This window comes from Poecile atricapillus, chromosome 2 (assembly GCF_030490865.1).
Source record: "Poecile atricapillus isolate bPoeAtr1 chromosome 2, bPoeAtr1.hap1, whole genome shotgun sequence".
Lineage (NCBI taxonomy): Eukaryota > Metazoa > Chordata > Aves > Passeriformes > Paridae > Poecile > Poecile atricapillus.
Genome location: NC_081250.1, coordinates 154240124 through 154264180, shown reverse-complemented (window position 1 = coordinate 154264180; position 24057 = coordinate 154240124). Strand labels below are relative to the sequence as shown.

The 24057-nt window shown below is 67.3% G+C and overlaps 1 protein-coding gene across 1 annotated transcript in view; it reads right to left on the bottom strand.

The window, feature by feature from the left end:
* Positions 1-6444: 6444 nt before the first annotated feature.
* Positions 6445-24057, bottom strand: part of LOC131575574 (microtubule-actin cross-linking factor 1, isoforms 6/7-like) — a 31673-nt gene continuing 14060 nt past the window's right edge. The window contains 21 exon segments of the mRNA XM_058831172.1: positions 6445-6626; positions 6767-6887; positions 6967-7160; positions 7288-7405; positions 7712-7786; positions 7865-8019; positions 8096-8258; positions 9517-9683; positions 9753-9867; positions 10205-10393; positions 12692-12835; positions 14326-14451; positions 16301-16498; positions 18452-18611; positions 19620-19732; positions 19735-19791; positions 20030-20149; positions 21854-21892; positions 21894-22061; positions 23330-23485; positions 23589-23759. Coding sequence (XP_058687155.1) covers positions 6580-6626; positions 6767-6887; positions 6967-7160; positions 7288-7405; positions 7712-7786; positions 7865-8019; positions 8096-8258; positions 9517-9683; positions 9753-9867; positions 10205-10393; positions 12692-12835; positions 14326-14451; positions 16301-16498; positions 18452-18611; positions 19620-19732; positions 19735-19791; positions 20030-20149; positions 21854-21892; positions 21894-22061; positions 23330-23485; positions 23589-23759 — 2796 coding nt within the window. The 3' untranslated portion in view covers positions 6445-6579.

The following is a 24057-nucleotide window of genomic DNA, read 5'->3' as shown; positions in this document are numbered from 1 at the left end:
CCCAGCAGCAGCCACTGCACCCAGCACGAACCGCTGCCGCTGGCCGAGCTCCCACACACGGGCACATCCCACCCTGCAGGCAGCACCAGAGCCCTGTGCCGTGTCCGTCTGTCCCAGCTGCTGCCAGTCCAGCCTCACAGACAGCCCTGTGCCATGTCCGTCTGTCAGTCCAGCCTCACAGACAGCCCTGCCCTGTGTCCGTCTGTCCCAGCTGCTGTCAGTCCAGCCTCACGGACAGCCCTGCCCTGTGTCCGTCTGTCCCAGCTGCTGTCAGTCCAGCCTCACGGACAGCCCTGTGCCGTGTCCGTCTGTCAGTCCAGCCTCACGGACAGCCCTGTGCCGTGTCCGTCTGTCAGTCCAGCCTCACGGACAGCCCTGTGCCGTGTCTGTCTGTCCCAGCTGCTGTCAGTCCAGCCTCACGGACAGCCCAAAGGCCCCGGCTCGGGGGGCTCAGTGTGCTGCTGGTGGCAGCGGTGGAGCAGCACGGGGAGGCCGGGCCGGGTGTCAGTAGCCACACTCGCCACACTCGCCACACTCGCCACACTCGCCATCCCCCCGGGCGGATGCTGGGGAGGGGCCGGGGCAGAGCAGGAGCGGAGCCGTCACCGGGGCTGGGGTCAGACGCTGAGCTCAGCGCTGGGAGGTGCCCGCGGTGGCTCTGCTGCCCGGGACCGGTGCCCGCTGTGGCTCTGCTGCCCGGGACCGGTGCCCACAACCTCACGCACAGGTGAGCTCAGGTGCCGTCCTAGTTTAGGGCAAATTAGGGAGGAAAACTCCAAATGGGGGTTTCCCCAGGGAAATGCCACCAACTGGTCCAGGAAAGGAACAAAAAAAAAAAAAAATCCTTGGAGAGAAGTGGAAAAAGCTGCTTATTTAACAGAAATTGAATAATATCAAATAATAAAACCTCTCGCTGTTGGATGGGATGGCAAGTCTAGGAAGAAAAGTCCTTTTCATGTGGTGTAGCTCGGCTTGCTCAGGTTTTTATCACCTTTTGGTGCTGGAAAGTGCCGAGGCCCAGGCCCCGGTGGGTCACAGGCGTGAGCTCCCGGGGTTTGGCTGGGTGTTCAGTCCAGAGCAGGCTTGCACAGATCCAAAAAAAGGAAAAAAACAAAGGTCCAGGGAGCTCCTCTGCCTCAGCTAGCTAAAACTAACTAAAAGCCAGGGAGAAGCTCTGTCCCGCTGTCTGTCCGTGCTGCAGACACCACGGTCCAGGAGCGAGATGTGTGGGAGTGATGTTTTTCCTTAACACAAACTGCAGCTTCTTCTTCCCCCTCTCTTGCTCTCAAAGCCAGTCTTAAAGGTGCAGAACTTAATAAATAACATAAACCAGACGATTGGGGATACCAGGATCATAAAGTTACCCCAGGACAGGTGCTCACGGACATCGGCCGTGCAGATGGCTCGGCACACTCAGCACGTGCTGGGACACGGGCTGGCCCCAGAGCTGGATCAGAGCTGCCATCAGCACCAGCCCACGCGGCACCGAGGCCTCCAGCCCTGCCAGCCTCGGCTGTCAGCGTGCCACTGCCTCCAGCCCCGCGCTGTCCCAGCCCTGGGCCTGGCTGGTGATTTCTGTGGGGCAGGATGGGGGCCCAGAGGGCTCCCGGCTGTGGCTCTTGTCCCTTCCCCAGCCACACCACACCAAGGTGCTGGGCAAAGGCTTCACCCGGGACGTGGGGGCAAGGGGCGGGCAGGAGAGCCCGGCGGCTCTGGGTGGGAGATGGAACAGCCTGGAACACGGCTGTGCTGAGGCAGGAAAGCCAGGATGGAGCGGCACAAGCTGGGCTGTGCTTCCCGGGGCTGGGAGAGCTGCCCTGGCACCGCTTCTCTTCACACCCCAGAGAGAGGACAGGAGGTGTCTGGGGGGACCTGAAGGACAGGAGGTGTCTGGGGGGACCCGAAGGACAGGAGGTGTCTGGGGGGACCCGAAGGACAGGAGGTGTCTGGGGACACCCGAGGGCTCTCACCTTTGCCAGTGCCCAGCCCTGGGGCACGGCCCCTCATCCCCACGGTGCACCCCGGCTCTGCTGGGTGGGAGGAAGCGAGGAGCTCCAGCTGTGTGGGATGTGTGGAATGGGACAAATGTCTGGCAGGCCATGTCCCCCTCCCAGGGTTCCCCAAGCCAGGGTGAGTGCTGGGGCAGGTGGGCAGCAGGGCCCATGGAGGGGTCAGCCAGCTCCAGGACAGCAGCTCTGACCCATGAGTGGGGCTCTGGGACTCAGGGGTGGTTCAGGGGCTCACGGCTGAGCACCCGGCCATGATGGTCCCACCTGGCCATGATGGTCCCACCCGGTTATGATGGTCCTACCTGGGGCTGATGGTCCTACCCGGTCATGATGGTCCCACCCGGTTATGATGATCCCACCTGGTTATGATGGTCCTACCTGGGGCTGATGGTCCCACCCGGCCACGATGGTCCCACCCGGTTATGATGGTCCCTCCTGGCCATGATGGTCCCACCTGGCCATGATGGTCCCACCTGGGGCTGATGGTCCTACCCAGCCATGATGGTCCCACCCAGCCATGATGGTCCCACCTGGGGCTGATGGTCCTACCCGGCCATGATGGTCCCACCCGGCCATGATGGTCCCCCCTGGCTATGATGGTCCCACTCAGCCATGATGGTCCCATCTGGCCATGATGGTCTCACCTGGCCATGATGGTCCCAGCTGGGGCTGATGGTCCTACCCGGTCATGATGGTCTCACCTGGCCATGATGGTCCCACCCAGTTATGATGGTCCCACCCGGTTATGATGGTCCCAGCTGGGGCTGATGGTCCCCCCTGGCCATGATGGTCCCCCCTGGCCATGATGGTCCCACCTGGCCATGATGGTCCCACCCGGCCATGATGGTCCCAGCTGGGGCTGATGGTCCCCCCTGGCCATGATGGTCCCACCTGGGGCTGATGGTCCCATCTGGCCATGATGGTCTCACCTGGCTATGATGGTCCTACCCAGCCATGATGGTCCCACCCAGCCATGATGGTCCCACCCGGCCATGATGGTCCCACCTGGCCATGATGGTCCCAGCTGGGGCTGAGCCTCCAGCCCCTCTCCCCACTGCTGCCACCCGCTCACCTGTCACCCTGTCACTGCAATCCCTCAGACTCAGCACATGCTGTGGCCAGCAGCCACAGAGAGCCACGGGGGCTCTCCCCTGCTCCCCACCTCATCTCCCTGAGGACGGTGAAGTTCCCGTGGGTGAAGTTCCCGTGTGCCCATTCCTGTGCTCTGTGTCTGTCCATGGTATCGGTGCCAGCCCTGCAGGGGCTGCAGTGAAAACACAAAACACTTTGGTGTGGGCCCAGCCACCCCGTGCCTGTTGTCTTCTCCTGCCAAGCCAGCGCCGTTGCCTGGGGCTCAGGATGCGGCTGACACAAGCCGCGGTGCCGGTGGTGCCGGTGGTGCCGGGCACGTTGCCCCGGCTGGGAGTGGTGGGTGAGATTTCCAGAGGCACAGGAATGTGCAACGCAACTCCGGCGGTTCCAGCCGCGCCCGCAGCGCTGCGGGAATGTCCTGGCACGTGTTGGCAGATGTGGCACCGAGAGCCGTGGGCTCAGCCCGGCTCCTGGGGGGCTGTGCCCTGGGCGAGGGGTCCTGCCCTGTGCCAGGGCATTCGTGGGGCTCCTCCAGCAAAGGGATGTGCCCAGCACAGGCACCCTGGACCCTTTGGATCTGTGCTTATTCAGAAAAGAAATGAGTGGAGAGAAGGTTTTAGGGTGAAACAATGCAAAAGCAGAACTGGAAGCCGTGAGGACGTGGCCAGGTGACCGAGAGGGCCGGGACTGGGAGGGGACAGCCAGGCAGGGCCGGTGGGGGACCAAAGAGAACAGCCCCAGCCCTCGTGTGCAGGGTCTGGCACTCCCCCAGGGTGGCAGGCAAGGGTGGTGGTGCTGCAATCCCTGAGGAGTCTCCATGCTCAAGGTGTGCTCCAGCTCTTGGACACAGTCAGTGCCTCCAACCCCCCCATCCCTTCCCTGACAGGGCGGGCAGGTGATGGATACACAGCTGCCAGGACCGTGCTGGACATTCCCGGTGTCCAGAGAGCAGCCAGGGAGCGGGGTCTGGCCCGTCCCCCTGCTGCCACCGTGGGCGCCGGTGCTGGGCACAGCGGCGATGCCACGGGAAGGAGGAGCTGCGGCTCGGTGCCCGCTGGCACCGCTGCAGCGCCCGGGGCTCGCCAGCCGCGGCTCCGGCGCCGGGCGGCTCTGCCGGTGGCACCGGCTGGGGCACACCCGGCTGTGCCCGGCCACCGTGAGCCACCGCGCTGGTGGCACCTGCTGGGGTGGGTGACACCCCTGCCCCGAGAGCAGTGAGGGGACGGACAGACGGACAGACTGCAGCCCTTGTCCTGAGCAGATGGACAGACTGACAGACTGCAGCCCTTGTCCTGAGCACACAGACAGACTGACAGACTGCAGCCCCTTGTCCTGAGCAGATGGACAGACTGACAGACTGCAGCCCCTTGTCCTGAGCAGATGGACAGACTGACAGACTGCAGCCCTTGTCCTGAGCACACAGACAGACTGACAGACTGCAGCCCCTTGTCCTGAGCAGATGGACAGACTGACAGACTGCAGCCCCTTGTTCTGAGCACACAGACGGACAGACTGCAGCCCCTGTCCTGAGGACACAGACAGACGGACAGACCGCAGCCCCTTGTTCTGAGCACACAGACAGACTGACAGACTGCAGCCCCTCGTCCTGAGCAGACGGACAGACTGCAGCCCCTCATCCTGAGCACAGACAGACTGACAGACTGCAGCCCCTTGTCCCGAGTACACAGACAGATGGACAGACTGCAGCCCCTCGTCCTGAGCAGATGGACAGACAGACAGACTGCAGCCCCTCATTCTGAGCACACAGACAGACTGACAGACTGCAGCCCTTGTCCTGAGCAGACGGACAGACGGACAGACTGCAGCCCCTTGTCCTGAGCACACAGACAGACAGACTGCAGCCCCTCGTCCTGAGCACACAGACAGACGGACAGACTGCAGCCCCTTGTTCTGAGCACACAGACAGACTGACAGACTGCAGCCCCTCATCCTGAGCACACAGACAGACTGACAGACTGCAGCCCCTTCTCCTGAGCACACAGACAGACAGACTGCAGCCCCTCGTCCTGAGCACACAGACAGACAGACTGCAGCCCCTCATCCTGAGGACACAGACAGACGGACAGACCGCAGCCCCTTCTCCTGAGCACACAGACAGACTGACAGACTGCAGCCCCTCATCCTGAGGACACAGACAGACAGACTGCAGCCCCTTGTCCTGAGCAGATGGACAGACGGACAGACCGCAGCCCCTTGTCCTGAGCACACAGACAGACAGACAGACTGCAGCCCCTTGTCCTGAGCACACAGACAGACAGACAGACTGCAGCCCCTTGTCCTGAGCACACAGACAGACTGACAGACTGCAGCCCCTTGTTCTGAGCACACAGACAGACTGACAGACTGCAGCCCCTCATCCTGAGGACACAGACAGACAGACTGCAGCCCCTCGTCCTGAGCAGATGGACAGACTGACAGACTGCAGCCCTTGTCCTGAGCACACAGACAGACAGACCGCAGCCCCTCATCCTGAGCACACAGACAGACAGACAGACTGCAGCCCCTCGTCCTGAGCACACAGACAGACAGACAGACCGCAGCTCCCCATCCTGACACCGGGGTGAGCACACAAGTCAGGGTGCAGCCTCCTGCCCCGAGCAGACAGACAGACAGACAGACAGACAGACCGATGGAGCCCCGCTTCAGCAGAGGGGCGGGCAGGCGGATGGGTGGAGCGGGGGCCCCTCCCCGAGCAGACAGACGGACGGACAGACCGGGTGCTGATAGAAAAAGGAACCTCACTACAGTTTATTGTGGCGGCGGTGGGCCCGGGTTACATTCAGCTCTACTGCTGTCCGGTTAGCGGGGTGACACGAGCATGCGGCAGCAGGGCGGGGGTCCCGCTGCCCGCCGCTGGACGGAGCGCGGGCGCCAGGGACCCCCGCCCGTGGCAGGGGGCGGCCGGAGCCGGGGGCCCGTGCGCGCACACCGAAGGCCGAGGGGTGAGGGTTAGCACCAGAAACGGGGCTCGGGTCCGGCCAGGGGTCCCGGTGCCCGGTTACCGAGCCCGGCCAGCTCCCGCCGGGGCACGGGAGGCGGCGTGGGGACCCCCGTCAGAGACGCCGAGTGCCGGGGGTACCGCAGCCGCCCTGAGCTGACGGCACGGGAGAAGGGCAGGGTCCGGCGGGGGGGTGCCCCGGGGTGGTCCCACAGCCCCGGGCACTCGGAGCGGGGCCCCGGGGCTCAGAACCCCCCGCGCTGGCCGCTGGAGCCGTGGGGCGGGAGACCGGAGCCCGGGGAGGGGGCTCGGTGTGTGTCGGGAGATACTTGCATATCCTCTGGAGCGGGCCCCGGCGGATCGGAGACGGACAGACAGCTCAGCCCCGCTCGGGGGGCCGCAGCGCCGGGCCGGAGACCCGCGGGGGGCGCGGCCGAGGCTTCGCCGTCCTCCAGCCTGGCGGAGGAGGGTCCTGAGTGGGGCCGGCCGAGGGTGCTGGGCGCAGGGCGGGCGCGGGGGTCAGCGGCAGGGGCTGCAGCGCTCCGGAGAGGAGCCTTCGGGCGGCTCTGCGAGGGCACGGCGGGTTGGAGCGGGGAGCTCTCCCGGCCCGGCTCCAGCGCTCCGAGGGCCGGGGGGACAGCCCGGCTCCCCTGTGCCCCCCAGCCCCACGGGGAGGGCAGGAAGCCCGCGGAGGCCCGGTGCTCACCTGGGGGGGCCACAGCCAGGCTCTCCTCAGCCGCACTGAACTGCAGCTCGGCTCCGTCGGGCAGTCCCGAGCCCCGGGAGCGCGGACACCGATCCCCCGAGCGCGTCCTCCGCAGCACCGACTGCGGAGGGAGAGGGTCAGTGACCGGGCACGGGGGATTTCGGGGGTCGGGGACTTCAGGGGGGCTCCGCGGCCCTTACCTTCCTGGCCAGGGGGCTGCTGGGAGCCGAGGCGCTGCTGTAGAGGCTGAGGCTGGAGTTGGAGCGGCTCGGGGACAGCACTTTGGAGGAGGCGGCCGACTGGTTCCCTGCACACCGGGTGGCGGCGGCGGCGGCTCCGAAGACGTCTGAGGACAGGTACTTCTCGTTGATCTTCAGGTTGGTCCTTCCCTTCACTGGGGACAGCGGAGGCGGTGAGGGGGCGAGCGATGGGGTCGCAGCCGTGCGAGACCCTGGGGAGTGCGGGAAGCCGTGCCCCCCAGCGACCCGCATGGCCCCGCAGTGTGGGACCCCCGCACCCACCTCTGCAGGGGTCGTTCTTCACCAGGAACTCGTCCAGGGCGATCCAGCCCCCACCCACCCGCACCATGAGGGTGCTGCGCAGGATCCGCACCATCCGCAGCTGCTGGGACTCCCCGAACTGCAGGGAAAGGGACGCAGGGGCTTGGGCTGGGCATCGGGAAGGGGTGCCAGAGCAGGCGGCAGCACCCGGACCTGCCCCTCCCTGCGGCCCCCCCAGCCCTGCCCTGCCCTCCCACACGGGCCAGGGCTCCCGAGGGCACGGGGATGTGTCCCCCTCCCTGCGGCCCCCCACACGGGCCAGGGCTCCCGAGGGCACGGGGATGTGTCCCCCTCCCTGCCCCGGCCCCCGGGCACTGCAGGGCCCCGCACGGGGCAGGCTGTGTGCGGCTGTCGGAGCGGGCCGGAGCCCCGGGCTGGCGCTTACCCGGTACCTGTTGGCGCTGATCTGCTCCACCTGGAAGCGCTTGGCGCAGTTGCACTGGGCCACCTGCCTGTTCACCTGCGGGGGACGCTCAGCTCAGCCCCAGGCGGGACCCCCGCCCTCCCAGCCGCCCCCCGCCGCTGCCCAGCCCCACACCTCGTCCTGGATCTGGTCGGCGTCGGCGGAGCGGCGCAGCGGGTCGCGGTTGGGGTGCAGGGCGCTGACGAACTCGTAGTAGTCGATGAAGCCGTCGCCGTTCATGTCGAAGATGGTGGCCACGGCATTCATCTCCAGGACGTTGGTGGGGAACTCTGTGGGGGGACGGGGACCCTCAGCCCCCCAGTGCCAGCCCCCTCAGCCTCCTCCAGCCTCCCCCCCGGCACCCACTGGAGGCAAGGACGCTCTCGATGAATTCCCGCTGGCTGATGCGCCCGTCCTGGTCCCTGTCGATGCCGCGGAAAACGTCCAGGACACGGGACTTCATCTGGCTGATCCACTGCATGTAGCGCTTCCTCCAGACCCCGAAGTCAAAGTGCGCGAACTCCTCCAGCTCGGGGGGGCACACACGGGGATTAACACAACACCGGGACCCCCCATGCCCCCCTCAGATCGGGGGGGCACACACGGGGATTAACACAACACCGGGACCCCCCGTGACCCCTCAGATCGGGGGGGCACACACGGGGATTAACACAACACCGGGACCCCTCAGCTCGGGGGGGCACACACGGGGATTAACACAACACCGGGACCCCTCAGATCGGGGGGGCACACACGGGGATTAACACAACACCGGGACCCCCATGCTCCCCTCAGCTCGGGGGGGCACACACGGGGATTAACACAACCGTGGGACCCCCAATCCCCCCCTTAGCTCGGGGGGGCACACACGGGGATTAACACAACACCGGGACCCCTCAGCTCGGGGGGGCACACACGGGGATTAACACAACACCGGGACCCCCATGCCCCCCTCAGCTCGGGGGGGCACACATGGGGATTAACACAACACCGGGACCCCCCATCTTCCCCTCAGCTCGGGGGGGCACACACGGAGATTAACACAACACCGGGACCCCCCGTGACCCCTCAGATCGGGGGGGCACACACGGGGATTAACACAACACCGGGACCCCTCAGCTCGGGGGGGCACACACGGGGATTAACACAACACCGGGACCCCCCGTGACCCCTCAGATCGGGGGGGCACACACGGGGATTAACACAACACCGGGACCCCCAATCCCCCCCTCAGCTCGGGGGGGCACACACGGGGATTAACACAACACCGGGACCCCCCATGACCCCTCAGCTCGGGGGGGCACACACGGGGATTAACACAACACCGGGACCCCTCAGCTCGGTGGGGCACACACGGGGATTAACACAACACCGGGACCCCCCATCCTCCCCTCAGCTCGGGGGGGCACACACGGGGATTAACACAACACCGGGACCCCTCAGCTCGGGGGGGCACACACGGGGATTAACACAACACCGGGACCCCCCGTGACCCCTCAGATCGGGGGGGCACACACGGGGATTAACACAACACCGGGACCCCCATGCCCCCCTCAGCCCGGCTGACCACGCTGTGCCCACTGCTGCTCCCAGCCCTGGCAATGGTGGGGGAGTCTCTGCCCAGGACCCCCGAATCTGGGATGTCGAGGTGCACCCATGGGGACCCCCAGCTGCAGGGACAGGGGCTGGGACTGCTGACCCCATTCTGCATCTGACCTGGGGGTCCCAGGGCAGGAGAGGAAGTACTCGGGACCCCCAGGGCAGTGGGACCCCCGGGCTGCCCGTACCTCCCGCAGGCGCTGCAGGGCCGTCTCCAGCCGGTACTGCCGGTCCAGGGCCAGCAGCCAGAGCTGCTGCCAGCGGTGCAGGAGCTGCGCCATCAGGGGTGTCTGGGGCTCCAGCCCCCCGAGCGGCACCGCCGCCGTGCCCTGCGCCTTCCCGCTGCTGCGGCGACCTGCGGAGAGCGGGGTGAGGGGGCGGCGGGGGCCCGGGGGGTGCCGAGGGCGATGATGGGGGTCCTTACGTGTGGCCAATCTTCGGGTGGCCGGGGGGCCCAGATCCACCGCCAGCTTCCGCTTGCAGCTCTTGGTGACCTTCTCCACGTCAGGCTGCTTGCGGTTCAGCTCCTCCATGAACACCTGCGGCGGAGCTGGTGCTGAGCCCCCCGTGCTCCACAACCCCGGGGACCGGAGACCCCCCCTCGCTGCCCCCCTCCCTGGGCCCTCCCGGGCCAGCAGCGTGACCAGTTTCCTCCAGGGCAGCTGGGACAGGGCTGGGGGTGCTGCCCCCCACGTGCTGAGGGTCCCCAGCTCTGTGCTGTGTGGCCGTGGTGGGCTCGGACCGCACGATGCAAAAGCGAGCAGCAGCACCAGGAGCCCAGCCCAGCGCTCCCCAAAGCCCTCGCTCGGGCCGGGTGCCGGCCCAGGGCTGGGTGCGTGCGGATCCCCAGGGAGAGCCGGGTCTGGGCTCCCTCACCGCGTGCTGGGCGCTGAGCTCCTCCAGCTGCTCCACCTCCTCCGGCAGCGGCTCCTGGTCCCGCAGCCCCAGCGCCTCCTCGGCCGCCGTGATCCAGTCCAGCAGCTGCTCCGTCTCCTCCCGCTCGGCCGCCAGCGCTGCCGCCTGCGCCCGCAGCCGCTCGCCCTGCTGCTGCGCCCAGCTCAGCACCTGCGGGGCAGCCGGGGCCGCTGGGGCTCGGGGGAACACGAACACCCTGCTGCCCACCCCGAGGTGTCCCGCCTGGGGCTCGGGGGAACACGAACACCCCGCTGCCCACCCCGAGGTGTCCTGGCTGGGGCTCGGGGGAACACGAACACCCCGCTGCCCACCCCGAGGTGTCCCGCCTGGGGCTCGGGGGAACACGAACACCCCGCTGCCCACCCCGAGGTGTCCCGCCTGGGGCTCGGGGGAACACGAACACCCCGCTGCCCACCCCGAGGTCTCCCGGCTGAGGCTCGGGGGAACACGAACACCTCGCTGCCCACCCCAGGGTCTCCCGGCTGGGGCTCGGGGGAACACGAACACCCCGCTGCCCACCCCGAGGTGTCCTGGCTGGGGCTCGGGGGAACACGAACACCCCGCTGCCCACCCCGAGGTGTCCCGCCTGGGGCTCGGGGGAACACGAACACCCCGCTGCCCACCCCGAGGTCTCCCGGCTGGGGCAGATGCCACGGGGCCGCTGCTTCACGGGGAGCAGCACCGGGAGCCGCTGCCACTCCGGCCACGAGAAAGGGCCACGGACCCCCGGCAGCAGCCCTGGCGAGTGTGGGGAGCCCCCAGCTCACCAGGACCCTGGGGAGCCCCCAGCCCACCAGGACTGAGGGGCAGGGACGTGGGGAGCCCCCAGCCCACCAGGACTGAGGGGCAGGGACGTGGGGAGCCCCCAGCCCACCAGGACTGAGGGGCAGGGACGTGGGGAGCCCCCAGCCCACCAGGGACGTGGGGAGCCCCCAGCCCACCAGGACCACGGGGCAGGGATGTGGGGCAGGACCAGGCTCCTCCAGGGCAGCTGGGACAGGGCTGGGGGTGCTGCCCCCCACGTGCTGAGGGTCCCCAGCTCTGTGCTGTGTGGACAGGGCAGCTGCTCTCCCATTGTGGGGTGTGTGGCACCCAGGGCAGATCTAGAGCAGATCCTGCAGGTCTCTGCTCAATAAGGGCTTTGTGTGGGATCGGCTGAACTTGCCAGACCAGTCCCAGGAGTGCCAGGAGCCTCTTACCTGCAAATCCACAGCCCAGGGAGGCTCTGGGCCACTGTGGGAGCACGGTCTGGGTGTGAGGGTCTCTAGGACCCTGCTGAGGTTCCCCTGCCTCAGCTGCGTGGTGGCTGCCATGGCACAGGAACCACCACTGTCCAAGGGGGCTGCAGAGGCCCCAGGTGACCCCAAGAGGCCACAGGATGGGGGAGCAAAGGGTGACACTGGCAAGGCCAAGACCCTCTGGGGCTGAGCACCCCCAGATCCCTGCAACGCGCTGGCTGGGGGGCTGCAGCAGGCAGTCCCTGGTGGGGGGAGATGTGTGGGGTGGTGGGACAGGTTTGGGGTGGTGGGACAGGTTTGGGGTGGTGGGACAGGTGTGGGGTGGTGGGAGATGTGTGGGGTGGTGGGAGATGTGTGGGGTGGTGGGACAGGTTTGGGGTGGTGGGACAGGTGTGGGGTGGTGGGACAGGTTTGGGGTGGTGGGAGATGTGTGGGGTGGTGGGACAGGTTTGGGGTGGTGGGACAGGTGTGGGGTGGTGGGAGATGTGTGGGGTGGTGGGAGATGTGTGGGGTGGTGGGACAGGTTTGGGGTGGTGGGAGATGTGTGGGGTGGTGGGAGATGTGTGGGGTGGTGGGACAGGTTTGGGGTGGTGGGACAGGTTTGGGGTGGTGGGAGATGTGTGGGGTGGTGGGAGATGTGTGGGGTGGTGGGACAGGTTTGGGGTGGTGGGACAGGTGTGGGGTGGTGGGACAGGTGTGGGGTGGTGGGAGATATGTGGGGTGGTGGGAGATATGTGGGGTGGTGGGAGATGTGTGGGGTGGTGGGACAGGTGTGGGGTGGTGGGAGATGTGTGGGGTGGTGGGACAGGTTTGGGGTGGTGGGACAGGTGTGGGGTGGTGGGAGATGTGTGGGGTGGTGGGACAGGTGTGGGGTGGTGGGAGATGTGTGGGGTGGTGGGAGATGTGTGGGGTGGTGGGACAGGTTTGGGGTGGTGGGAGATGTGTGGGGTGGTGAGACAGGTTTGGGGTGGTGGGAGATGTGTGGGGTGGTGGGACAGGTGTGGGGTGGTGGGACAGGTGTGGGGTGGTGGGACAGGTTTGGGGTGGTGGGAGATGTGTGGGGTGGTGGGACAGGTGTGGGGTGGTGGGAGATGTGTGGGGTGGTGGGACAGGTTTGGGGTGGTGGGACAGGTTTGGGGCCCTGCTTTCCCCAGGTGTGGGTGCCACTCTGCTCCCCCGGGCAGGGATGGGAACAGGGCACCTGTCTCACCTCCTGGAAGCGGCTCTTGGCGACCGTCACCCAGGATTTGATGGTGATGACGGAGTCGGGATGGCAGGTGGTGAGGATCTCCTCCCCCAGCGAGGTGATGCACTCCAGCTCCAGCTGCTGGCACTGCAGGGACTGCATCAGCTCCTGGGGGGACAAGGACCACGCTACTGTCAGGTCTCAGCCCTCCAGACCCCCCCACAGCACAGGGATCGCTGGATTGGGGTGGGGGTGCCAGCTCAGGGCATTTGGAGCCCCAAACCCCGTGCTCCTGGTGGGACTCAACATCCAACATCTCTCAGTGGTGGCACCCAACATCCAACATCTCTCAGTGGTGGCACCCAACATCCAACATCTCTCAGTGGTGGCACCCAACATCCCGTGCCCTTCTGTGGGGATCCCACAGCCCAGCAGGGGCTGCCTGGGGCCGGCTGACCCCAGTGATGGAGGTCCTGGGGAAACCTGGAGCCGACCTGAGGCGGGGACTGGTGGGGGCTGGTGGAGGCTGGTGGGGGCTGGTGGAGGCTGGTGGGGGCTGGTGGGGACTGGTGAGGGCTGGTGGGGGCTGGTGGGGACTGGTGGGGACTGGTGGAGGCTGGTGGAGGCTGGTGGAGGCTGGTGGGGACTGGTGGGAGCTGGTGGGGGCTGGTGGGGGCTGGTGGGGGCTGGTGGGGGCTGGTGGGGGCTTCTGGGGGCTGGTGGAGGCTGGTGGGGGCTGGTGGGGGCTGGTGGGGGCTGGTGGAGGCTGGTGGGGGCTGGTGGGGGCTGGTGGGGGCTGGTGGGGGCTGGTGGAGGCTGGTGGGGACTGGTGGAGGCTGGTGGGGGCTGGTGGGGGCTGGTGGAGGCTGGTGGGGGCTGGTGGGGGCTGGTGGAGGCTGGTGGGGACTGGTGGGGACTGGTGGGGACTGGTGGAGGCTGGTGGAGGCTGGTGGAGGCTGGTGGGGACTGGTGGGGACTGGTGGGGGCTGGTGGGGGCTGGTGGGGGCTGGTGGGGGCTGGTGGAGGCTGGTGGAGGCTGGTGGAGGCTGGTGGAGGCTGGTGGAGGCTGGTGGGGGCTGGTGGGGGCTGGTGGAGGCTGGTGGAGGCTGGTGGAGGCTGGTGGAGGCTGGTGGAGGCTGGTGGAGGCTGGTGGGGACTGGTGGAGGCTGGTGGGGACTGGTGGGGGCTGGTGGGGGCTGGTGGGGGCTGGTGGGGGCTGGTGGGGGCTGGTGGGGCCTGGTGGAGGCTGGTGGAGGCTGGTGGAGGCTGGTGGAGGCTGGTGGAGGCTGGTGGGGACTGGTGGGAGCTGGTGGGGACTGGTGGAGGCTGGTGGAGGCTGGTGGAGGCTGGTGGAGGCTGGTGGAGGCTGGTGGAGGCTGGTGGGGACTGGTGGGGACTGGTGGGGGCTGGTGGGGGGCTGGTGGGGACTGGTGGGGACTGGTGGGGGCTGGTGGGGGCTGGTGGAGGCTGGTGGAGGCTGGTGGAGGCTGGTGGGGGCTGGTGGGGGCTGGTGGGGGCTGGTAGGGGCTGGTGGGGGTTGGTGGGGGCTTCTGGGGGCTGCTGAGGGTTGGTGGGGACTGGTGGGGACTGGTGGGGACTGGTGGGGGCTTGTGGGGACTGGTGGGGACTGGTGGGGACTGGTGGGGGCTGGCACCCACCTGCAGCTGGGCCTGGCACTCCTGCACGGCCGCCTCCTCCTCGGGGAAGACTCCGTACTTGAGGGTCTTCTCCGACTCGGTCAGGCGCCCCAGGAAGGAGTGCACCAGGGTGTGGAACTCCTCCGCCTGCCACGACAGCGGGGACCTGCTCAGCCCCAGCTCTCAGCCCCAGCTCTCAGCCCCAGCTCTCAGCCCCTGAGCCCCCCGAATCTCCCGGGCAGACCCTGAGCCCTGCACTGCTGGCTGGACGAGCCCCCGCAGCTGGGGGAGAGCTGCTGCCCGCCTCGCCCCAACCCCTCGGTGGGATCAGGGGGACGCCCCCTACCCAGCTCTGCACATGGACACAATTCCCTCTGAGCCTCCAGGACCTCCCTGTGCTGCCCAGCCCCCTGCCCCAGGTATTCTGTGCACGTTCACACCTGTAACAGCAGCCGGGCTGGCACCTGGCCGTGGCACAGAACCTCACACAGTGCCACACACCGAGCCCGGGCACCCCACAGACAACCCCAAAATCACAGCCCCCACACCACCCAGGGAGCCCAGAGCACCCCACAAACACACAGCCACCCACCGAGCCTGGGCACCCCACAGACAACCCCAAAATCACAGCCCCACACCACCCAGGGAGCCCAGAGCACCCCACAAACACACAGCCACCCAGTGAGCCCAGGCACCCCACAGATAACCCCAAAATCACAGCCCCACACCACCCAGGGAGCCCAGAGCACCCCACAAACACACAGCCACACACCAAGCCTGGGCACCCCACAGGCAACCCCAAAATCACAGCCCCACACCACCCAGGGAGCCCAGAACACCCCACAAACACACAGCCACACACCGAGCCTGGGCACCCCACAGACAGCCCCAAAATCACAGCCCCACACCACCCAGGGAGCCCAGAGCACCCCACAAACACACAGCCACCCAGTGAGCCTGGGCACCCCACAGGCAACCCCAAAATCACAGCCCCACACCACCCGGGGAGCCCAGAGCACCCCACAAACACACAGCCACCCACTGAGCCTGGGCACCCCACAGACAACCCCAAGCACAGCCATCCCCCACCAGGACACCCCCAGAGCACAGACACCCCCAGATCTCAGCCATACCCCACCTGGACATCCCCAGAGCACGGACACCCCCAGAGCACGGCCATTCCCCCCCTGGACACCCCCAAATCACGGCCATTCCTCACCTGGACACCCCCAGATCACAGCCATCCCCTCCTGGACACCCCCAGAGCACGGACACCCCCAGATCTCAGCCATACCCCACCTGGACACCCCCAGATCACGGACACCTGGACACCCCCAGATCACGGCCATCCCCCACCTGGACACACCCAGAGCACGGACACCCCCAAAGCATGGCCATCCCTCACCTGGACACCCCCAGATCACAGACACCCCCAGATCTCAGCCATACCCCACCTGGACATCCCCAGAGCACGGACACGCCCAGATCACGGCCATCCCCCACCTGAACACCCCCAGGGCACGGATACCCCCAAAGCATGGCCATCCTTCATCTGGACACCCCCAGATCACAGCCATCCCCCACCAGGACACCCCCAGAGCACGGACACCCCCAGAGCACGGCCACCCGAGCACCCCACACCCCCAGGGCCACCCACACCCCCCACACCCCATGGCCACCCGAGCACCCCACACACCCCACACCCCCACGGCCATCTCAGCCTTCCCACTCGGCTGCAGCCCCCAAGGCGGGGTCCCCCTGCTGCCCCCCAGCCCCCAGGCGGGGTCCCCCTGCTCCCCCCAGCCCCCAGGCGGGGTCCCCCTGCTCCCCCAGCCCCAAGGCGGGGTCCCCCTGCTCCCCCCAGCCCCAGGGCAGGGTCCCCCTGCTCCCCCCAGCCCCAAGGCGGGGTCCCCCCGCTGCGCCCCAGCCCCAAGGCGGGGTCCCACTGCTCCCCCCAGCCCCAGGGCAGGGTCCCCCCGCTGCCCCCCGCCCTCACCTGCCGCAGCGCCGCCTCCAGCCGTGCCTGCTTGGACAGGGAGAGTTTGCAGACCAGGTCCCAGCGGGTGCTGAGCTCCTCCACCTGCCGCTGCAGCCACTGCGAGTCCACGCTGCTGCTGCCCCGCGTCAGGTCCCGCACCGAGCGCTTCAGCGTCTTGATGCAGCTGGCGCGTTTGCCCAGCTCCTTCTGGAACACCTGGAGGGAGGGCAGGGGGTGGGACAGGGTCCCACCTGAACCCCACTGCTGTGCAGGGCTCCCCTGAACCCCCAAACCCTCACAGGAGCGGGCACAGGGTTCCTGTGAACCCCAAACCCTCACAGCAGCGGGCACAGGGCTCTCCTGAACCCCCAAACCCTCACAGCAGCGGGCACGGAGCTCCCCTGAACCCCCAAACCCTCACAGCAGCGGGCACAGGGTTCCTGTGAACCCCAAACCCTCACAGGAGCAGGCACAGGAGCTTTACTGAACCCCCAAACCCACACAGGAGCAGGCACAGGGCTCTCCTGAACCCCAAACCCTCACAGGAGCGGGCACAGGGCTCTCCTGAACCCCAAACTCTCACAGCAGCGGGCACAGGGTTCCTGTGAACCCCAAACCCTCACAGGAGCGGGCTCAGGGCTCCCCTGAACCCCCAAACCCTCACAGGAGCGGGCACAGGGCTCCCCTGAACCCCCAAACCCTCACAGGAGCGGGCACAGGACTCCCCTGAACCCCCAAACCCTCACAGCAGCGGGCACGGGGCTCTCCTGAACCCCCAAACCCTCACAGGAGCAGGCACAGGGTCCCTGTGCACCCCAAACCCTCACAGGAGCGGGCACAGGAGCTTTACTGAACCCCCAAACCCTCACAGGAGCAGGCACAGCGCTCTCCTGCACCCCAAACCCTCACAGGAGCGGGCACGGGAGCTTTACTGAACCCCCAAACCCACACAGGAGCAGGCACAGGGCTCTACTGCATCCCAAACCCTCACAGGAGCGGGCACAGGGCTCTCCTGAACCCCAAACCCTCACAGGAGCGGGCACAGGGCTCTCCTGAACCCCAAACCCTCACAGCAGCGGGCACAGGGTTCCTGTGAACCCCAAACCCTCACAGGAGCGGGCACAGGACTCCCCTGAACCCCCAAACCCTCACAGCAGCGGGCACGGGGCTCTCCTGAACCCCCAAACCCTCACAGGAGCAGGCACAGGGTCCCTGTGCACCCCAAACCCTCACAGGAGCGGGCACAGGAGCTTTACTGAACCCCCAAACCCTCACAGGAGCAGGCGCAGGGCTCTCCTGAACCCCAAACCCTCACAGGAGCGGGCACGGGGCTCTCCTGAACCCCAAACCCTCACAGGAGCGGGCACAGGGTTCCTGTGAACCCCAAACCCTCACAGGAGTGGGCACAGGGCTCTACTGAACCCCCAAACCCTCCCAGCTCTGGGGTACGTGGGGCCCCCCAGTGCTGACACAGGGCGAGGGGCTCAAGCTGGGCTCAAGCTGGGATCAAGCCGGGCTAAAGCTGAGCACAAGCTAGGCTCAAGCCGGTCGTAAACTGGGCTCAAACTGGGCACAAGCGGGGCTCAAGCTGCTCAATCTGGGCTCCAGCTGGGTACAAGCTGCTCAAGCTGGGCTCAAGCCAGGCAGAAGCTGGGCTCAAGCTGGGCTCAAGCTGGGTACAAGCTGCTCAAGCTGGGCTCCAGCTGGGTACAAGCTGGGCTCAAGCTGAGCAGAAGCTGGGCTCGAGCTGCTCAAGCTGGGCTCAAGCTGGGCACAAGCTGGGCTCAAGATGCTCTAGCCGGGCTCAATCTGGGCTCAATCTGGGCTCAAGCCGAGCTCAAGCTGCTCAAGCCGGGCTCAATCTGGGCTCAAGCTGGGCACAAGTTGGGCACAAGTTGGGCTCAAGCTGGGCTCAAGATGCTCAATCTCGGCTCAAACTGGGCTCAATCTGGGCTCAAGCCGAGCTCAAGCTGCTCAAGCCGGGCTCTATCCGGGCTCCACCCGGGCTCAAGCCGAGCTCAAGCTGCTCAAGCCGGGCTCAAGCCGGGCTCAAACCCGCCTGGCTGCAGCGGGCAGTGCCCGTCCCGTGCCCGGCTCCGCTCCCGGCCCAGAGGGAGGCCGGGCTCAGCCCGGTTCTCCTGGGTCCCCTCTCACCCTGGTGCCGCTCACCTTGTGCTTGTCCATGAGGTCCCCGACCAGGTCGCGGTCCCCCCCGACGGGCGCGTCCTCGCTGAGCTGCGGCTCGGCGCGGTACAGCCAGTCCATCAGCGCCTGCAGCGCGTCCGTGAACTTCCCCGAGAACAGCAGCTTCTCCTCCAGCCTGTGCTGCCTGCCGGGCCACGGGAGATGCTGCGGGGCCACCCGGCTGCTGGGGGGCACCCCATGGAGCCGCCCCGCAGAGCTGCAGGGCCCGCAGGGAGCGGGACAGGTCCTGGCAGGGCCCGCAGGGAGCGGGACAGGTCCTGGCAGGGCCCGCAGGGACTGGGACAGGTCCTGGCAGTGCCATTATGGACAGGGACAGGTCCTGGCAGTGTTCACAGGGACTGGGACAGGTCCTGGTAGTGCCCACAGGGACTGGGACAGGTCCTGGCAGTGCCCTCATGGACAGGGACAGGTCCTGGCAGTGCCCACAGGGACTGGGACAGGTCCTGGCAGTGCCCACAGGGACTGGGACAGGTCCTGGCAGTGCCCACAGGGACTGGGACAGGTCCTGGCAGGGCCCACAGGGACTGGGACAGGTCCTGGCAGTGCCCACATGGACCGGGACAGGTCCTGGCAGCAGTATTATGGACAGGGACAGGTCTTGGCAGTGCCCACAGGGACTGGGACAGGTCCTGGCAGGGCCCACAGGGACTGGGACAGGTCCTGGCAGTGCCATTATGGACAGGGATTGGTCCTGGCAGTGCCCTCATGGACAGGGACAGGTCCTGGCAGTGCCCTCATGGACAGGGACAGGTCCTGGCAGTGCCCTCATGGACAGGCACAGGTCCTGGCAGTGTCTTTATGGACAGGGACAGGTCCTGGCAGTGTCTTTATGTACAGGGATGGGGCCCAGCTGCACCCCAAGGGCAGAGCCCAGCAATGCTGGGAATGGGCTCCTGGAGCAGGATGCTCAGAGAGGAAGAGCAGTTCCTTGTGCCTGCCTGGGGCTCACACAGCGAGCAGAGAACAGCTCATCCCATCCCATCCCCATTTCCATCCCTACCCCTTCCCCATCCCAACCCACCTCATCCCCATCCCATCCCATCCCATCCCATCCCATCCCATCCCATCCCATCCCATCCCATCCCATCCCATCCCATCCCATCCCATCCCATCCCTCTGGCCCCGTTCCCACCTCTCTGCGGCGTGGCTGCACAGCGCGTCCCAGCGCTCCTTCAGCTCCCCCAGCAGCTCCTCCAGCGGCTGCAGGTCCTGGGGGAGCCGGGCCCCCTCCCGCAGTGCCCGCCCCCGCTCCGCAGCGTCGCCTCGTACACCGGACGCTTTGCCCGCAGAACCTTCTGGAACGCCTGCAGGGCACCCCCGCACCCCACAGGTGGGTGTGGGGTCCCCCCAGACCCCCAAGACCCCTGGGGCACTTGGGATTCCAACTTGGCCCAGCACTCCCCCCCCCAGGTGTCCCAACTCTACAGGATGGCCCTGGGGAGTTGTCCAGCCCCCCTGGCGCTGGTGTCCCCCCCCTGGAGCTGGGGATCCCCCCTGGGCAGCCCCAGAACCCCGGTTCTGCACCCCCCGGAGCCCCCCAACCTTGTGCTCAGCCAGCTGGCACTTGATCTCCTCCTGGCTGGTGGCAGCGTCCTGCGGCACCTCCAGGCTCTGCTCCACCTCGTCCATCCAGTCCAGGAGCAGCCGCCGGGACTCGCTGAACTGCGGTGGAGGGGAGAGGGGAGGGCTGTGGGGGCTGTGGGGGGCTGTGGGGGATGAGGGGGATGAGGGGGATTGTGGGGGCTGTGGGGGCTGTGGGGATTGTGGGGGCTGTGGGGGATGAGGGGGCTGTGGGGGCTGAGGGGGCTGTGGGGGCTGTGGGGGCTGAGGGGGATGAGGGGGCTGTGGGGGCTGAGGGGGCTGTGGGGGATGTGGGGGCTGAGGGGGATGAGGGGGCTGTGGGGGCTGAGGGGGCTGTGGGGGCTCTGGGGGCTGTGGGGGCTGTGGGGGCTGAGGGGGCTGTGGGGGCTGTGGGGGATGAGGGGGCTGAGGGGAATGAGGGGGCTGTGGGGGATGAGGGGGCTGTGGGGGCTCTGGGGGCTCTGGGGGCTGAGGGGGGCTGTGGGGGCTGTGGGGGCTGTGGGGGCTGTGGGGGCTGAGGGGGCTGTGGGGGCTGAGGGAGCTGTGGGGGCTCAGGGGAATGAGGGGAATGAGGGGGCTGTGGGGGGCTGAGGGGGCTGTGGGGGCTGTGGGGGCTGTGGGGGATGAGGGGGCTGTGGGGGATGTGGGGGCTGTGGGGGCTGTGGGGGCTGTGGGGGCTGTGGGGGATGAGGGGGATGAGGGGGCTGTGGGGGCTGTGGGGGATGTGGGGGATGAGGGGGCTGTGGGGGATGAGGGGGCTGTGGGGGCTGTGGGGGCTGAGGGGGCTGTGGGGGATGAGGGGGCTGTGGGGGCTGTGGGGGCTGTGGAGATTATGGGGGCTGTGGGGGCTGAGGGGGCTGTGGGGGCTGAGGGGGCTGAGGGGGCTGTGGGGGATGAGGGGGCTGAGGGGGCTGTGGGGGGCTCTGGGGGCTGTGGGGGGCTGAGGGGGCTGTGGGGGCTGTGGGGGCTGTGGGGGCCATGGGGGCTGTGGGGGCTGTGGGGGCTGTGGGGGCTGAGGGGGATGAGGGGGCTGAGGGGGCTGAGGGGGCTGAGGGGGCTGAGGGGGCTGTGGGGGCTGTGGGGGATGAGGGGGCTGTGGGGGCTGTGGGGATTGTGGGGGCTGTGGGGGATGAGGGGGCTGTGGGGGCTGTGGGGGGCTCAGGGGAGCTGAGGGGGCTGTGGGGGATGAGGGGGCTGTGGGGGCTGAGGGGTCTGAGGGGGCTGTGGGGGCTGAGGGGGCTGTGGGGACTGAGGGGGCTGAGGGGAGTTGAGGGGAGTTGAGGGGGGGACGCAGGGGCAAAGCGGATCCGGGGTGACCCGAGCAGGAGCCACGGAGCCACACGAGGCCTGGGCACCGCCATGGGGCAAACCACGGCCAGGACAGGACAGGTGACAGCGCTGGAGCCCTGCGGTCCCTTCCTGCTGCAGCTCCCAGCAGGACCCATGGCAGGGAATCAAGTCCTGGGCTGGTTTGGGTTGGAAGGACCTTAAAGCCCCTCCAGTTCCACCCGCCTGCCATGGCCAGGGACACCTAACACTAGAGCAGAGTGCTCCAAGCCCCATCCAACCTCATCTTGGACACGTCTGAGGATGGGGCAGACTCAGCTTTTCCGGGAAACCGCCCTCACAGGGAAGAATTTCTTCTCAGGATCCCATCCAGCCGTGCCCTCTGGCAGTGGGAAGCCATTCCCCGCTCTCCTGTCCCTCCAGGCCGGTGTCCAAAGCAAAGCAAGGGGCAGAGCCCCCTCCCCAGCCCGTGGGTGTGGCCGGGCAGTGTCCCGGTACCTGCTTGCTGCGTTTTCGGGCTTCCTCCAGCATCGCCCCCCCGCTCGGCCGCCCGCTGCAGGACCTTGCCCAGCCGCTCCCGAGCTGCCAGCACCAGGTTCTGGATGACGGCCCCGTCCTGCTTCCGACTGAAATCCTTCAGGCGAGCGGCCACGGCCTCCAGGCTGCCCAGCTTCTCCCCGTGGACATTGGCCTCCTTCACCAGGGCCTGCGGGCAGGGGGAGGCTGAGTGCGGGTGGTCCTGGGGCAGGTGAGGAGACCCAGGACACAGCCCAGGACAGGACAGGACACGGAGCACCAAGAACAGCCCATGCCAGGACACAGCCAGGACAGGGCATGGAGCACTGGACACAGCCAGGACAGGACATGGAGCACTGGACACAGCCAGGACAGGACATGGAGCACTGGACACAGCCAGGACAGGACATGGAGCACTGGACACAGCCAGGACAGGACATGGAGCACTGAACACAGCCAGGACAGGACATGGAGCACTGGACACAGCCAGGACAGGACAGGACATGGAGCACTGGACACAGCCAGGACAGGACATGGAGCACTGGACACAGCCAGGACAGGACAGGACATGGAGCACTGGACACAGCCCAGGACAGGACAGGACATGGAGCACCGGACACAGCCCAGGACAGGACAGGACAGGACATGGAGCACCGGACACAGCCAGGACAGGACAGGACATGGAGCACCGGACACAGCCAGGACAGGACATGGAGCACTGGACACAGCCCAGGACAGGACATGGAGCACCGGACACAGCCAGGACAGGACAGGACAGGACATGGAGCACCGGACACATCCAGGACAGGACATGGAGCACTGGACACAGCCCAGGGCAGGACATGGAGCACTGGACACAGCCCAGGACAGGACATGGAACACGGGACACAGCCAGGACAGGACAGGACATGGAGCACTGGACACAGCCAGGACAGGACATGGAGCACTGGACACAGCCCAGGACAGGACATGGAACACGGGACACAGCCAGGACAGGACAGGACATGGAGCACTGGACACAGCCAGGACAGGACAGGACATGGAGCACTGGACACAGCCAGGACAGGACAGGACATGGAGCACTGGACACAGCCAGGACATAACAGGACATGGAGCACTGGACACAGCGAGGACAGGACAGGACATGGAGCACCGGACACAGCCAGGACAGGACATGGAGCACTGGACACAGCCAGGACAGGACACGGAGCACCAAGAACAGCCCGTGCCAGGACAGGACATGGAGCACCGGACACAGCCCAGGACAGGACATGGAGCACCGGACACAGCCAGGACAGGACATGGAGCACTGGACACAGCCAGGACAGGACATGGAGCACTGGACACAGCCAGGACAGGACATGGAGCACTGGACACAGCCAGGACAGGACATGGAGCACCGGACCCAGCTCCACAAGCCGGCCCCGAGCACAGGGAGCCGGCCCCGCCCGCTCTTGCCTTGTGCTCCTGGATCTGGGCGGTGACGGTGTCGAGGACGAAGCTGGGGGGCGCGGGGGACCCCAGCAGCTCCTCGGCGTGGGCCACCCAGCGCAGCAGCTCCTGCGCGGAGCCGTGGAACTCGGTGGTGACGGTCAGCCCCTCGACCAGGCGCTCCTGCGGGCAGGGGCAGGCACCGATGGAGACGGGATCCCGCCGCTCCTGCCCTGCTCCGGTCAGGGTGAGCCCCCCGGGGGTCCCAGCCCCGCACCCCGCGCACCTTCCTCTCCTGGGCCTCGGCCTGGACGCTCTCCCACTTCTGCTCCAGGAGCCGCAGGCTGTGCTCGGTGCTGCAGGGCCGGCCCGCGCGGCACGAGTCCAGCAGCCGCTGCAGCCGCTCCCGCAGCCCCCGGTAGGACACGGCCCGCGCCTCCAGCTCCCGGCACAGCTCCTGCCGGGACAGCGCCCGCCGCGGGATCAGAACCGGCACCGGCAGCGCGGCCAGGAAACCGACAGGGACGGGGATGGGGAAGGCAGGTGACAGGTACAGGGATGGGGATGGGAACGGGGATGGGAACGGGGATGGGAACGGGGATGGGAAAGGGGATGGGAACGGGGGTGGGAACGGGGGTGGGAACGGGGGTGGGAACGGGGGTGGGAATGGGAAAGGGGATGGGAACGGGGGTGGGAACGGGGGTGGGAATGGGAAAGGGGACGGGAACAGGGATGGGAACGGGAACGGGGACGGG